Here is a 15255-nt window from a genome sequence, read left to right as displayed (position 1 = left end):
ATTGTTGTGAGGAATAAAACAGAACAACGACACTTACTGTTTTTGTCCCATTACTCAATCACTCCATAATCACTGAGTAACTCTTTTGGCAGCTTTTTAGTGTGATATTTGATAAATTTTCCCCATCTTGTTCAAAAATTTAGTATGAAAATTCTAAATTGAATTTGAATTCTTCGAACTTCAACGACTTTTTGTGCAAATAGAGTTCCATTTACCTTTCATCCAAGACACTATTGGACAATCAAAATCTACTTGTGATCAGGCTCATTTTTGACATTTCTCACCTCCCAAATTCGAACGATTTTTTCAAAACTTAACGAAATTTGTGTGAGATTAAATTGTACTTCTAATCAAATTCCCGTACTTTCTCGCAAGTTTTAGTGGTAACATACTTTCTTTTCATTTTACACGACCATAATGTGTGTAAACATTCAGGAAGAAGCACATAAATATGATTTTCATTCATCAAGAATACGAACTTTCTAACATAACCTCACAATTGACATTTTGAATCCAAACGGCGTTCGAATTTGAGAGATTGAGCCCGATCACAAGTAGATTTTGATTCTCCAATAGTGTCTTGGATGAAAGGTAAATGGAACTCTATTTGCACAAAAAGTCGTTGAAGTTCGAAGAATTCAAATTCAATTTCGAATTTTCATACTAAATTTTCGAACAAGTTGGGGAAAATTTATCAAAAATCACACTAAAAAGCTCGCAAAAGAGTTACTCAGTGATTATGGAGTGATTAAATACTGGGGCGAGAACAGTAAACGTCGTTGTTCAGTTTTTTCCTCACAACAATGCGAAGACCGACACATTTTGACACTTGAGCACTTCGAAATTCGAACAGGATATTACTTCCGCCACCTTGCGAAAGTATTAAGAAGTAAGAAAGTCTCTTTTTTGGATCTTCAAATAGATTTTCGAATTTTTCAAGATCTACTTCTGTACGGAAAGATTCAGTCTTAAGAGACTCTACTTTATAATAGCATAGAATTCTCTAATTATCCCCCCAATTCTGAGATAAATCTTTAAGCCTTAAATCTTTAAATCGCCCTTTAAAGACCGATTCGTATTCTCTGATAAAAATCTTTAATTTTAAAGTGTCAAATTTATTTAAACCTTTAAGACTGTAAATTTCGAATTCTACGCTAAAGTTTTACAGACTTAAAAGGGGTCAAATGTCTATAAATCGCCTTTAATTTTAAAGCTGGTCGAGAGGACCTTTTAAACCTTTAAGTGCTGCTCAGTTTGAGATTGACAATTGTTCAAACAGTGTGTTTAATCATAAAGGTGAGTTTAATTTATCACACAGATGTATATTTATATGGAGAGTGATGTACTTGATCATGTTTTTGCCTATTTTCAGTTCTTGAAGCCAATGGATTCAGTATTGGAAGCAGCTATATGTCATGCTATCAGGAATGAACTCCTGAACAAAATATTGGAGAAAAATCTTGCGTGAGTACAAATTAGAAAGAGAAATAACATTGACAAGGACTGGTTTAAGTAAATATCCTTTTTAGTCGTGCGCAGAGATCACGAATGAGGTATTTGAGAGATGAATCGAATCCCTTTGATGTTCCGGAAAGAGAGTTCATCAAAAACTACCGCCTTCCCCAATATTTGATTCTCGATCTAATTGAGGAATTGAAGCCGCTAAGTAGCCGACACTCTTCAATTTCCTTCCATATTAGAGTCCTTATTGCGATTAACTGTTTTGCTACTGGTTCATATCAGACTGCAGTTGGGATGCAAAACCTTCATAATGTAAGTCAGCCCACTGTATCTCGCTGCATCAATGAAGTTTCCCGTATAATGGATGGATACTTAGCTCAAAAATATATTTGATTTCCGATCAGTATTATTGAGAAGAATGAAAAAGCTGCTATGTTTCAAAATCGATTCAATTTACCTAATGTGATTGGATGTATAGACTGCGTCCACATAGCAATAATTTCGCCACCAACAGTTGATCCTATAAGACCAGCATGCTTGTATCGTAATCGTAAGATCTATTACAGCATAAATGTTGAAGCTACGTGTGACGCCGATATGATTTTCACTTCTGTCAATGCGCGATTTCCAGGAAGTACACACGACAGTGGTATATGGCTTGTTTCACCAGTACGCAGACTTATGAGACAAAATAGATCAGACCACTTCCTAATTGGGGATTCTGGTTATCCACTGGAACCAGTCCTCTTTAACCCAATTGCTGATCCAACAACCCGACAAGAGCAGAAATTCAATAAACTGCACAAAGCCGCTCGCAACACCATTGAAAGATCCTTTGGTGTATTAAAATCCGTATACAGATGTATGTTGAAGCATAGAACGCTGCACTATTATCCTGTAACTGCGGGAAAAATAATAAACTCCTGCTTTTCTCTACACAATTACAGCAGACTCCGAGGATTTTACCCTGAATCGCATTTAGATGATAACGATTTGATTGTGCTAGAACCTGAACCAGATGAAACACAAGAAAATATATTGCAGACAAATTATCACGATGAAGGACTGAGGAGGAGGCAAGAGTATTGTGCATCACTTTAGAAAAAGAAACAATTATTTCAAGAAATTTTTTAATTCAAGGTAAATTCAAGTTATCACGTTCATTTCTTTCCATTTTTTGAATTCTTGGAAAATAAAGTCATAATGTTGAAAGTTTGTCATTGTCATTAGTCATCCTTTGTGAATTTCTGAGCCAGAATTACTGCTGCTTTTCCAAGATTATTAATACCTTCGGCAGCAGTGGTAAGTGCATTCATCATTGCCGTGTTCATCCTCTTATCCTCTTCACGTCTCTTCTTATTTTCCACCAAATGCTCTGCAAAAGCATCAGCAAGAACTTCCAGAGTGTCCTTTTTCTTTCTAGCAACAGTTGTCGTCAATGGAGGATCATTCTGTTCACGCGGTGTTATCCCGAAGGAATCCATGGTATCAGTGAAGGATTCTTATGGATCCAGAGGTTCAGGTACACTGTCATGACCAGCATGAACACATATATCAAGATCCCCATCCACAGCTATTTTTCCAAAGGCCTGTAGAGCTTTTTTTCCAAGTGAGAGAGCTGCTGTTCTGGTTTTGGCCCATCACCTCCAGTTTCTCCAGTGCTAGCCTTGAGAACACGCTCCTTGTGTTTGATTTGATACTCCCAGTTTTTTAGGTTCTAAAAATGATAACAAGAAAAAATATTGAGTGTGAAAATACATACAACATAACCTCAATCTGTAGATACCTCTTGCCAGTCTGCGGTGTTCCTCTGGGGTGGCCCCATAGAATTCAATTTTTCCGTGAGGTTTGACCAAAGGGGATCATATCTGTCGCTTAATGAGTCCAGAGTATCTCTGTGCTCCAGGACAAAATTTACAAAGTACTCCTTTTGACTTAGAAGTGTGTTGGGGCCCCTCTTTCTCTTCTTCGGTCCAGATGAAGCTCCTGGGACCATAAATTGACCTCGTCTCTTATCTACAACCACTTCCTGTTTGAATTACCTACCACTTGAAATTAATTGACCTGAATCGTTCATTTTTGCCAGAAAAAAAGTCGAAAACTGGGAAATCTGTATCTTCCTGTGCCTTTTGCTGAATGGTTTTAGATGGTGAATGGAGCAACCGGAGCAACAGTCGATAAGTTCGACGATACCTGAACTCTATTTGATACACTGCAGGGTAATTTCAACACTGAAGAGAGGAGGAGGTGTGGAAATTGTTCTTTTTTTGACAATAAACCAGAACTGATGCAACACTTTAAAACTGAACGTGTTTTTTGACATTTTGGATAATCAAATTTCTTTAGTGGCGCTAAAGGCTATTTTATCCAAAAAACCTATAACTCAGAATTTGAAATCTTTAATGTCAAAGTTAAAGCTTTAAGTTAAATCTTTAGGCTTCTTTATCTCAGAATTGGGGAAATCATGAACCTTCTACTCAATCTGACGGGTCTTTTTTTGACACTCCAATCACGATGTTTCCTGTACAGGTGTCTGTTTCAATATCCAACCAGAGTGCCCATGTTGATCTTTCCGCTACTACCGATTTTCATAAATTCGGAAGCGAGCATAGCAGCTCTGAGGTTACGCGCAGCTGGAACTTGGAAAGTTAGTTGTCACCCAGCAGGCCATACGAGAATGACAAGAATACTCGATAAGCCTATTGCTAGACATCCAGACCTTCTAGTCTAGCTACCCAAGTCGGATTACTTGGTCTGGGTTCAGTTTACGAAGGATCAAATGGCAACGAGAGTTAAGCATGTAGACTCAGTCATTAAGGCTTTATTAGTTCAATGGCCGACGATCTACCAATTCCCATTGACTTTGTGCCTAGGATATCAAAGGTACCTTTTGCAGAGAAAGGATCAAGAAATCAAAAAATAAAAATATTTCAGCGGTGCTGCAAGTTAATTTTTTTTTTTTTCAAAAAAGAAAAAACAAAATAACTTTTAAATTTGTCCCATGGCGAAAGGTGAGGATGATCCAGTTGGTAGCCAGAAGACTCCAGTGGTTGATGTATCAAGTGGTTCACCGCTCATACGACGCGTTGCACCGGTCTGTGGGCAATTGCGATTGGTGATCTGCCAGTAGCCCAATGGACAGCGTACAGCGTAGAAATGTGTGTTTGAATTGATTGATTCGGCAAAGAAGAGATTGGAACGGGCATGAGCACAGGCACCAGATATATCAATACCGCAACCAGGTTGGGATTCACCCCAATTTGGATAGTACGTGGCATCACCAATTGGTTCATCGAATCCCAAAACACCGGCATTTGTGTGCATTGATTCGACAAAAGCAGCATCAGCAGCATCCATACGTCCGCCCGGATTGCCCATTGAGAAAAGTGGTCCGGCTGGATCCAATCCTACAACACTGTGCAATTGATTTGGTGCTGGATGATTCTTTCCGGCAAATCCAGCCACATGGGCACCAAGACTGTGACCAATAACGGAGATTTGGGAACGCTGTGCTCCACCAGAATTCACCAAGAAGTGACAGAAGTTACCAACAACTGTTCCAGTTGGTCCAACACGGGCTCTATATTCCAAAGAAAAATGGACATTTTAGTACCAAAAAAATAGGGTTAATTCCACAAAAATGGGAATTCGAAAAAAAGCCAGTGATAAGCCTAGATGAGCTTATAGAGGTGTGATTCCTTAGTTGCAAATTCGGATTGTGGCAAACTTGAACGATATTTATACATAAATAATGCAAATTTCGTTTAAATTGTATGTAACTTATTATCGTTATTAAGGAAAATTGTATGAGAAATGCATAAAAGTGTCTGAAAAACTTTAAAGTCGATTATCTCGGAAACTATGAAAGATAGAGGCCTCAACTTTACATTAATTGAGAACCTCTGTCAGCGACCCGAGAAAATCGCGCCCCGTGAAAATCCGAGAAAAAATTCAGGCTCTGTGAAAATCAGCGAAACAATTCGCGCCCCTCAAAAATCAGGGAAAAAATTTGTGCCCCGCGAGAATTCGTGAAAAAATACGCGACCCGCGAAACTCCGCGAAAAACTACGCGCCTCGTAAAAATCAGCGAAAAAATTCGCGCCCCGCGAAAAAATACGCGACGCGCGAGAATCCGCGAAAAATTACGCGCCCCGCAAAAGTCCGCGAAAAATTTCACGTCCCGCGAAAAATTACACGCTCTGCGAAAATCCGCGAAAGACATCGCGGATCGTGAATTGTATATGCTATCTTACAAATCTTCGGATATAGGCTCACTATGTAGAGAGAGAGAGAGAGAGGGAGAGAGAGAGAAAGGGAGAGTGAGAGAGTGCTATATATATATGGGAAAAGCTTGTCCGACGCCGCTTTTCCCGCTTTTTTTCTCGCCTGACGCTAATAGCAAATTTTCTTAATTTTCAAATCTTTAAAGTGAAATATCTCGAGAATCGTTGGACGAATTTCTTAGTTTTTTTTTGCGAAAAGCATTTTATTTGAGACTGAAGAAGGTAATACCAACCAACAAAAAGGCTTCAGTTCCCGGTTTCCAGAGAAAGCGTTTAGTTTCTCTGTGGATTCGTCCTTCTTTACACAATATATTTTGTTCCGAAAAAAGTGGCACGTTTGGGAAAAATTATTTGTTTAAATTTTTATAAATTTTGCATAAATCGCCCTTCGCATTAACATTTTTAAAGTTGTGAAAATTTGCATTCATTGATTTTGTCAGAAAAACTTCTTAAATTTAAAATTTCTTAAATTTTTCAGCTATTTTTATCCCTATCGTCCGTAGAGATGCGAAAACTACTGAACTTAGACAATGTTGTGTATAAAATTCGCTCAACTTAAACAGAAAACGGTTAAATTGTGCATAAACTCTCAATGCTTAAGCATAAAAGATTAATTAATCATTTTTCTGAAGTATGAAACGGCTAGTTAAACAGTCTCTGCTTGAGCAGTGTGTATTTTAGCAAAATCTTTACCAGTCTATGCTGAAGCTGTGCGAGTATTATTCAATATATTAATTATTTTATACTAAGATTGTGTAGGTTTTGCACACAATTTAGATTTTTTTTTAAGCAGAAGCTATACAGTTTTAGTGCACAATTTTAACTGTTTCATATTAAAGGAGACGAAGATACAGACTTTACACGGTTTGCTCTGAGGTAGTGCGGGATTTGTGCACAATTTCGACTTATCTTGCGGACAGATAAAATCAAGTAGGGGAAACCTGGGATGTTTGGGACATTTTTTTTCGTGTTTTCTCTTTGAAATATTATTCCAAGGGGCCAGTAAATTGTTTTAGAATTTTTATTGTCCGTAGAATACCCATAAGTATTTACTTTCATAAAAGGAAATAAATGGACTTTCTTGGAAGAGGGGAATGTTGAATGTGTAATTTTGTCCCTAACATCCTCGATCTTGGGCACAGAGGGACTAAAAGAATAAGGATATTCGGGGCGCGTTTTTTTTCTAGCATAAAATTAGGAATTTCTTGGAAAAGATAATTTTGCAAAAGCATATCGTTGTCGCTCTTACTTTGACAGTCAAACGATCTACGCTTCACCCTTGGCTCCACCCAAGATTTCACAGAAAATGAAGTGACCAAACATCTCCACATTTTGTTATTTAAAATATTAAAAATAGAGCATAATCTTTATAACGTTTTTTCAAAATATTTTCGAAAAATACTTTGTAAGCTAATGAGATAACAAAATTTTGTTCATTTATAGTTAGTATAAAACACAAAGAGGAAAACTGCAACATCAGAACCTACTATTTTGATCAATTTTTAAAGAATTGTTTATAGAATCCAATCAATAAAACTGAGGATATCCATTATTTTTATCAAGATAGATCTAAATGCTGCCCATGATTGCGTAGTGCATTAGTTCCATTTATTTTAAAAATTAAAAGAAAAATCCACCGTGTGCTAAACTACCCTGTTCCTAACATCTCCGGTCTCACATATTTATTTATAAAAAACTGTCGACATAAATTTCTATCTTCAAATTTTCTAAAATCAAATCCATTTTTCTAAAATTAATGAACTTTTCTTCTAAATTTAATCCTATTTATTATAGATAGATGTTGGGTTTTAGTAGCAGGATTTTTTTTTTAATAAATGAAATATATGATAAATCTCTTCTTATCCGCTATAGAATTGATTTCATCATCATCATTTTCAATTTTCAACCACTTATCGCTATCGGGGCGCGAGTTTAACTGATTTTAAAAATTATATATTAAATTAATAATAATATTAATTATTATTATTATTCATCTCAATATGAAAAAAAACGTCAAAGATAAATTCTGCGCGCATTTTGCGCGCATAAAATATATTTTGCGCGCTGCGTCGTAAAAATCAGCTTGCGCGCAGCGCGCATAAATGCGCGCTGCGAATATTCAAAATAAGTCCAAATGTAAGATATTTTTTGTAGTACCTCATTTAATTCCTGAGCTTAGATATTTTTGATTAAAAAATTATGAAATTGGCTTGCAGCATTTGCGGTCCGAAAAATAGTTAAGAAAACATTTTGATGAAAATCACTTCCAAATTTGTAGAGGCCCCAAGCATGGGCGTACCCAGCTATGGGCAGGGGGGGCAGCTGCCCCTCCCCCTAGAAGCGTCAAAGAAGACAAAAACAAATGAAAAGTAAAAAAATATATATTTGGTTAGCAAAAAAAATTAAGTTTGATCAGTAAAAAAATAAAAATCTTTTCAAAAATGGGCTTCATTTTTCAATCCATAATGATCGAAAGTTTCATGAAAATTCTACTGCTTTTAAAAGTTGTAAATTAAGTCACTTCTCAAATTTGATGTTTTACTGCTCGTTTGTACAGTGTCAATACAAGAAGAAGCTTATAGAAATTCAAAAACCATTAAAAGCCCAATGGAAGGGGGGCAGGGCAAGGCTGTTGCCCTACTCTACATTGAAAAATTTAAAAAAAAAAAACGTAAAAATGGGCAAATATTTCGTAACTCATTTTGATTTCTTTTTATAACGTAGTTTCAGTAATAAATTTATTCAGTAATATATTTTTTGAAAAGAAAGAAGTCACGTAATCTTTTTCATAGAATAAAAGGATATTTAAGGATTTATAACGAAAATATAAAAAGCCACACAGAAAGTAAAAACAGCGGGTTAGAATTTGTTTTAGAAAAGTCGTACTTGAGACCTCTAAAAATCGTTTTTTAGCACGAAGAAAAGTTTATTTAAAGCCATCAAATGGAGCAGTCAGACGTGAAATTGAGGGTTGAGGGTTGAGGGTTGAAGTTGAGGGTCTATATGCAGGTCAAAAATGCTGAAAATAGCATATTTTCTAACTTTTTTTCTCAACATAATAAAAATGTTATTTAATTCAAGCTCCTAGGCTTATAAAAGCATAACACTTAAACTGTATTTTTTGACATTTGTATTAAAAAAATAAAAATATGACCATTAGGACCCGATTGTCGGAAAGGTTTATTGAAGAAAAAAAACTACTTTTCGTTAATACCTAACGATTACTCAGAGTAGATTCATCTGACACCAAAAAAACAATTATTTCCTGTTAGTACATGAGTTAAACCCGTACTTGAACTTGATGATAAAAAAAAATGGATTTTTGGGAAAATTTAATACAAAAAATATGATTTTCAGCGTATTTTGCACCACATTTCGTCTTGCAAAATAAATTGTTATCAAAGCTGCAATGGGAAAAAAATTTACGTTAGATTAATCTACTCTGTGAGAGTAATCGTGACTACCGAAAATTAAGTTTTCTTCAAAAAGACGTTTCCAAATATTAGGTGCCAATCGTGGCAAGTTCCAAGGGCTAAAGTTTTAAAATTGTTAATTGAAAATTTGAAAAAAAAAAAATCAGTTAAAAAATGTTGTATTTTTAAATAGTTAAGAGCTTAAATTTAATTATTTTATTACGTTGACAAAAATGAAATAAAACATGCTGATTTTAGGCTGCGTGATCCATGTAACCCCTTAAGGGGTTACGTGGGTCAAACAGTCTAAAAACAGCATATTTTTCTCTAAAATTTTTGCAACATAATAAAAAGTTTATGTAATTCGAGCTCTTACGGTGCTATTACACTAGGATTTTCACAATTTAATTTTAAATTGAACTCAGCAAATTGAGTATTAAAATTGCGAGAACCACTGCGAGAAACCTTATCTTATGTACTTTATTTTTCAATTTATAAAAAAATTTAATTGAGAAAAAATGTGTTTTTCATTTAATTTAAATCTTGCGTAATTTATGGGACACCATATAGAATAAATTATGATCAAACATAAAATTCTTCGTTCGAGGACTAGTTTAATTCATCACCTAACAGAGAATATTTGCATTATTACTATCAGATAACATGGCCCAATAGCTGAATTTTGCAAATTTTTGAAATAAAATTCGGAAAATATAGTTTAAATGTTGATTTTTTTATGCCTAAGAACTTGACTTATATTTTTTTTTATTATGCTGGAAAAGAAATTTGGAAAAAAATTAGCTTTTTAGTCTTCTTGACCCTTGTAACCCCTTAAGCAAATTTTCATTAAATAAAAATGTCAAAACTGGAAATTTTCAGAAGCGTATCATTAATTATCTAAAGACTGATAGTCCTTTTTGCCTTGAAGGGTTTCACAAAACGAAATGTTAAGACCAATGCTCCGTATTAAGTTAAAAAAAAAATATAAGCTCCAAAACACTATTTCATGTTTTTGTATATGCCAATTGGTATATTAGTGATTCATTTTACCGATTTTACCATATCTAAATTTGCGTTCATTATCAGAAATGAATAAAGTTATAATAATTTCTAAAAAAATAATTTTATTTTTTGAATAATAATATGTGAGACAATGTACTGGTCCGAGTGGTCAAAGGAACACTTACGATCGATCCTTACCAATACCTACAAATTGGGCATAGGCTAATCTATTGTGAAAAGTAGAACCAGCTTTTATTTATAGATACTTTATCCCATTTTATTTCTTATGTTTTTTTATCAAAATAAAAATTATGTACTCCCCCCTCCGGCCGCCCGCCAACAAAATTTGAGATTCAGCCCCCCCCCCCTAACTGAAATCCTAGGTACGCCCTTGGCCCCAAGAGCTTGATTCTTTTTTTATCATGTTGAAAAAAAATATCTATTTAAAACAAATATGCTGGTTTTCAGTCTTCGTAACCTACGTAACCCCTTCAGTTTTTTTTTTTTTAATTGAAATTTTTGAACTAGGGGAAGGTTTTGAAGGTTCGTATTAAAAAAGGAGTCCAAGATTTCAGATTTTTTTACTGAATGCCACACACGACGAATCAATCACTGTATCAAAAAAATCTCCTACTTATTGGGTTCATAATTCTGCCTCACAAAATTCCTGGAATTCCTTGGATTTTCATCTACGGGAAAATGAAAATGTAGTGGCATTTTTTACGAAGGTGTCCTGGTTAACTCAGCTTCGTACCACTTTTTCCCACTTCTGTATGCCTCATTTTCACCGAAAACGTTACACCGGACACAAAAATTTGGGCATCACTACTTAGATGGAACTTTCATCTACTTGTTTTCACCATTTGTACGAGGTATCACGCATTAAAAGACAATTTTAAGCTATTTTTCTAACACGTGTTTTTGTTGACAACTCGGAAAACCATTTTCTCCCTGCATTCTGACAGTCAGTTAAGAGCTTGGTTAGGTATGATTCTCTCATAATTCTCTCCAATGAGTCTTACAGAACATATTTCGGACGTAACTGATTTCAAAAATGACCAGCCACCAAAAATGTGGGAAGTTCCACTTTAAAACAAGGAAAATTGAATGAGAATTACTCAAAATATATCGAAGTGGCAATTAAAGAATCACATCTACCATAAGCAGTCTAGTTTCATCACTGTACAAATCAGAAAGAAGTTATCACACCTATTGTAATCCTTGTTTTTTTCTCTAACGTCTCGAATCTGTCTTACATTACATTTTTTTTGAAAATCAGTGATTCTTCCGCTTGAAAACAAAGGAAATTGTATGAAAAATTCTCAAAACGCACCGCATGGTCAATAAAAGAATCACACCTACCATAGACAGATTCAGGCTTAATGTTTAATTTGACAGAAGTGAAATAAAATCATCTGATGAAGTGTCATTTTGATGGGGAAATGCGTGTTTTCCTTCGAGATTTTAGTGAAAATTGTTTAATATCCCAATTTTCTTGTGAATTTATTCAGTGGACTTTCTGATGAGTCAAATATAGCGAACAGAGTGCACAGTCTGACCCAAAACAGTGAGGAATTCTCAAATTTGGTGGCCCAGTAATTTTGACAGATGTTTTTACGAAGCTGCAAAATTCAATTTTCCTGAGCTGCAAGCGTGGTAATTTTTATGAATATTCCTCCACCCTCAAAAACGACCCTCTTTAAACAAAAAAATTTCACGGTAAATATTAACCCTAATAAACCCTCTATAACTTGGAATAGTTGCTTTTTCGAAAAGATACTTGCGGTGTGCAAAAATGCATAAAATATTACACATCAGAATTACGATTTTAGGCCCATTTTTTATTTTTTTGCCTTTTGGATCCAGGAAAAAAGGCCTAGGCTTCCAAGTTTTTCAGGAAATGTGAGATGTGGGACTAGCTTTTAGATTATACGTCCATGGATGAAATTCATTTAGTAACTTGGAAAAGAATCAACTTTTACAAAGCTGCAACATTACGAAGGTGCAAAACCTTCCCCTACATCATACTGCAGTCTATATTTAAATTCACTTGTAAAAATTTTGGGTACTCCCCGTCGACAATGAAAATTTCTAATAGCTTAGTGAAAAAAGTTTTGAAAAAAAATTGGGGGGGGAGGGCGGCACAATAGTCTTACCGCCGGGGACGACAGAAACCCTTGCTACGCCTCTGGTTAATTAAAAAAAAAAAAGAAGAAAAAAAAATTACCTAGCTGCAGGATAGTTGATAGTTTGGGCACCTGCACCCCAGTCCACAACGATCACATTGAAATCACCACGTTGCATGTAGGCATTCCTAACCACAGTATTACTAGATGCACCAGCTCCGCCATTCCAACCATGAATGAGAATCCTTGTTGGATGATTTGGATTGAAATTTGAATTGGCCAGTGAAGCAGCATTATTGCGAATGATCGTTTGTCCACTTGTTGGATTGCTCCGGGTGAACAGAAGGTAGACAATATCAGTTTCTGGATTGTAGAAATTTTCTGGTTCAGCTTCCATGGCTTCCTTCACATTGACCAAGTGAAAATGTCCTTCGGCATCAGGTATCATTGCCCACTCTTCATTATCAATCACTGGTACAAATTCCTCCTCGGGCATGGCCTCAAGGGGCAATCCTGGTGGTAGGAGACCCTCAGGAAAGCCCAACACAGCACTTAGGGACAGAAGTAGCACAAACACCTTCATCATTTTACACCGAACTCTTCAAACTAAGTCACAAAATACCAGCAAATACTTCCCTTTTATATCAACATCATACATTTTTTTTTTTCAAGATACCTTGACCCTCATGAGATTGCTCTATGCCATAATTCATAATGTTGATCCCTTTAGAGATTTTCGACTTATCACCAGAAATGTTATCATTGTATCGTATGGGATTTCCCGCCTTTTTACGCCATTCAAAGTCCGCTGGAGGGCGATATTTTGACCATGTTGAATGATCAATTCATAAATTATCTGGGGATTTTGATGAATGCCATATCAATGGTACCCCCTATCAATGGCTATCTTACTGATTTCTTTTTCCTTGCTTTCACAACAACAAAACAGAGATAGCAGAAATATTTCATATTTGATTTATTTTTTTTCTGGTTCCTAATTTCAGGTAGACCTTACGTCTTCGCATTCCTTAAGTATAGGCTGTCATACGACATCTTGGTGGAAGCCCTTGAACTAACGACCTCGCCAACCAATCCCAGTCCATGCCCGGATTGGGTAATGGATAGTGTCTTTGGGATTTGTCAAGAGAGGAAAGAGTTATAGTGGCGCCGTGTCACGTGACATCGACCGCTATCCTGTCGGATTCGGATGATCTATCCATTTGGTTGAGCAATGGTACTGACACGTCTGAAGGAGGCGGTATAGGACAGTCCCGAGAGACAGCACCAGAACAAAAAATATCCATTTAGTTCCTCAGGTTCCTCAGGACTTCCCTGAGCAGAGTGTAAGAGACCTTTTTAAACCCAAGATGGCCAATATTGCACCAGAGCTACTGCAGAATCAAGTGATGGGTCAACCTAGCTCCAATACTGTTATGTACATAATGTATATATTGTATATAGATAGATAAGTAGTAGTAAGGTTTCCCGGATGGTTGAATTGTATGAGAAGAAGAAGTAGAATAAAGTGTGGACTTGAACGGGATGCCTCGTGGTGTTATTGCTGCAGCGACGTGAATGGGATAATAATCCAGATATAATTCCAGGTGAGCTTGAGCAGTATACTACAGATACTACCTAGTTTTAGCATCGCGAATCATTCTTTTGACTTTATTTCGCAACCTCCTGAATTTAGACTTTTAACTTGTAGGCCCTGTCGCGATCAGAGATGGCTTTAAGGATATGGCGAACGCATCCAAGGAGTCCCAGGATTATGCAGAAGAACTTTCCTGAAAGGAACTTGAGACTCAAAAAGGGAGCACAAGAGACTGTTGATCAATACAGCACGCGCTCATCGATAGTTAGGGTTTTCCAGGACAATCTGTCCTTCTGGGGATCGTCGGATTTCACCAGAGCTTTCGACATTTATCGTGTCTTCCTCAGTGGTCCTTGAATTTGGACACCTTGAGGGTCGAGGGCTGCAAGAAGAGAAGCGTAGACTTCGATCACTTCGATGGTCCGGCTCGAAGAATTTTCTTACCTGTGACCACTTTAGATCAAACTGGTACGCTAGGATGAGTGCCCACCAATGATTCCCGACATTTGCAGTCCATGTTGAGATAGGAGGAAAAACATAGATCAACTAGGCATCACAAATCATGAACCCGATTCTGAGCATCTGATAATTATGCTCCTACTTCTCCTTTACCAGGCTAACACATTAACCCATTCCTTACCATGATATTATACATCATACGCAAATTGAGTGATTTTAGATGATTTATTCCTGGTCAGTTTTTATTCGAATTGCTGTCGGGAATGGATTTTTAGTAACTTTAGTTCTTCAATTACTTGGGAAAAATAGTTCGACAGAGATCAAAACACATTCTGTTATTGTTTTCTTGCTTCACGGAAGGTTATGCAAAATTTTTGCTCAAAATGGCGGACGGAAAATTCTACATCCTGCCAAATTTGTTAAAATTGGTCTCTTTCCTCTTTCTGGATTTAAATTCCAGTTGCCAATTTGTTTTCTTGGATAGTTACTCTACCTAAATTAATAGAATTTGTAATGAATTAATGCACAGAATTTAAATTTAGTGACCGTTAAGACGTGTGTTTGACAGGGAATCCCCGCGCCCCTTTAATAGGTATTTTTTTTTTCTTTTAAAAAAAATCATCTATTAATCTGTAGGAAACTAATCCGAAAATTTGAACTTTCTATCTCAAGTATTTCTAGTACATTGACTGAATGGGTTAAGTACTTATAAAGTACATAATAAGCTCTTAACTCAAAGGAGTTGTAGAACATTCAACTACTTAAAAAAATATACGAAAATGAGACAAAAGTCAGCGCTTTGTGGCGAATAGACAAACTAATACGGTATGACTCAGCCTTAAGACTAAGTACTTAATTAAGGCCTTTGTAAAAGTCCTTAATTAAGTATTTTGTTTTAAGGACATAAAAAGTATGTT

The 15255-nt window shown here is 36.0% G+C and overlaps 1 protein-coding gene across 1 annotated transcript; it reads right to left on the bottom strand.

Annotated features, from left to right (window-relative positions):
• Nucleotides 1-4392: 4392 nt before the first annotated feature.
• Nucleotides 4393-13198, bottom strand: LOC129808776 (phospholipase A1-like). The gene is made up of 2 exons (XM_055858628.1): nt 12387-13198; nt 4393-5041 (listed from the first exon to the last, which is right to left on the bottom strand). The coding sequence occupies exons 1-2, from the start codon at nt 12869-12871 to the stop codon at nt 4450-4452; spliced, it is 1077 nt and encodes a 358-aa protein (XP_055714603.1). The 5' UTR covers nt 12872-13198; the 3' UTR covers nt 4393-4449.
• Between the last annotated feature and the right edge of the window lie 2057 nt (nt 13199-15255).

The sequence above is a fragment of the Phlebotomus papatasi genome, chromosome 5 (genome assembly GCF_024763615.1).
Source record: "Phlebotomus papatasi isolate M1 chromosome 5, Ppap_2.1, whole genome shotgun sequence".
Classification (NCBI taxonomy): Eukaryota; Metazoa; Arthropoda; class Insecta; order Diptera; family Psychodidae; genus Phlebotomus; species Phlebotomus papatasi.
Note: the sequence above shows the minus strand (reverse complement) of the source record. Positions and strands in the feature narration are given on the sequence as shown.

What these genes read in the sequence shown, in the direction of transcription:
- LOC129808776 (XM_055858628.1), bottom strand. Translation starts at nt 12,871, where the DNA reads ATGATGAAGGTGTTTGTGCTACTTCTGTCCCTAAGTGCTGTGTTGGGC. An exon ending in ATCAACTATCCTGCAGCTAG is followed by an intron (nt 5,042 to 12,386) that starts GTAATTTTTTTT and finishes TTTGGAATATAG; the next exon opens with AGCCCGTGTTGGACCAACTG.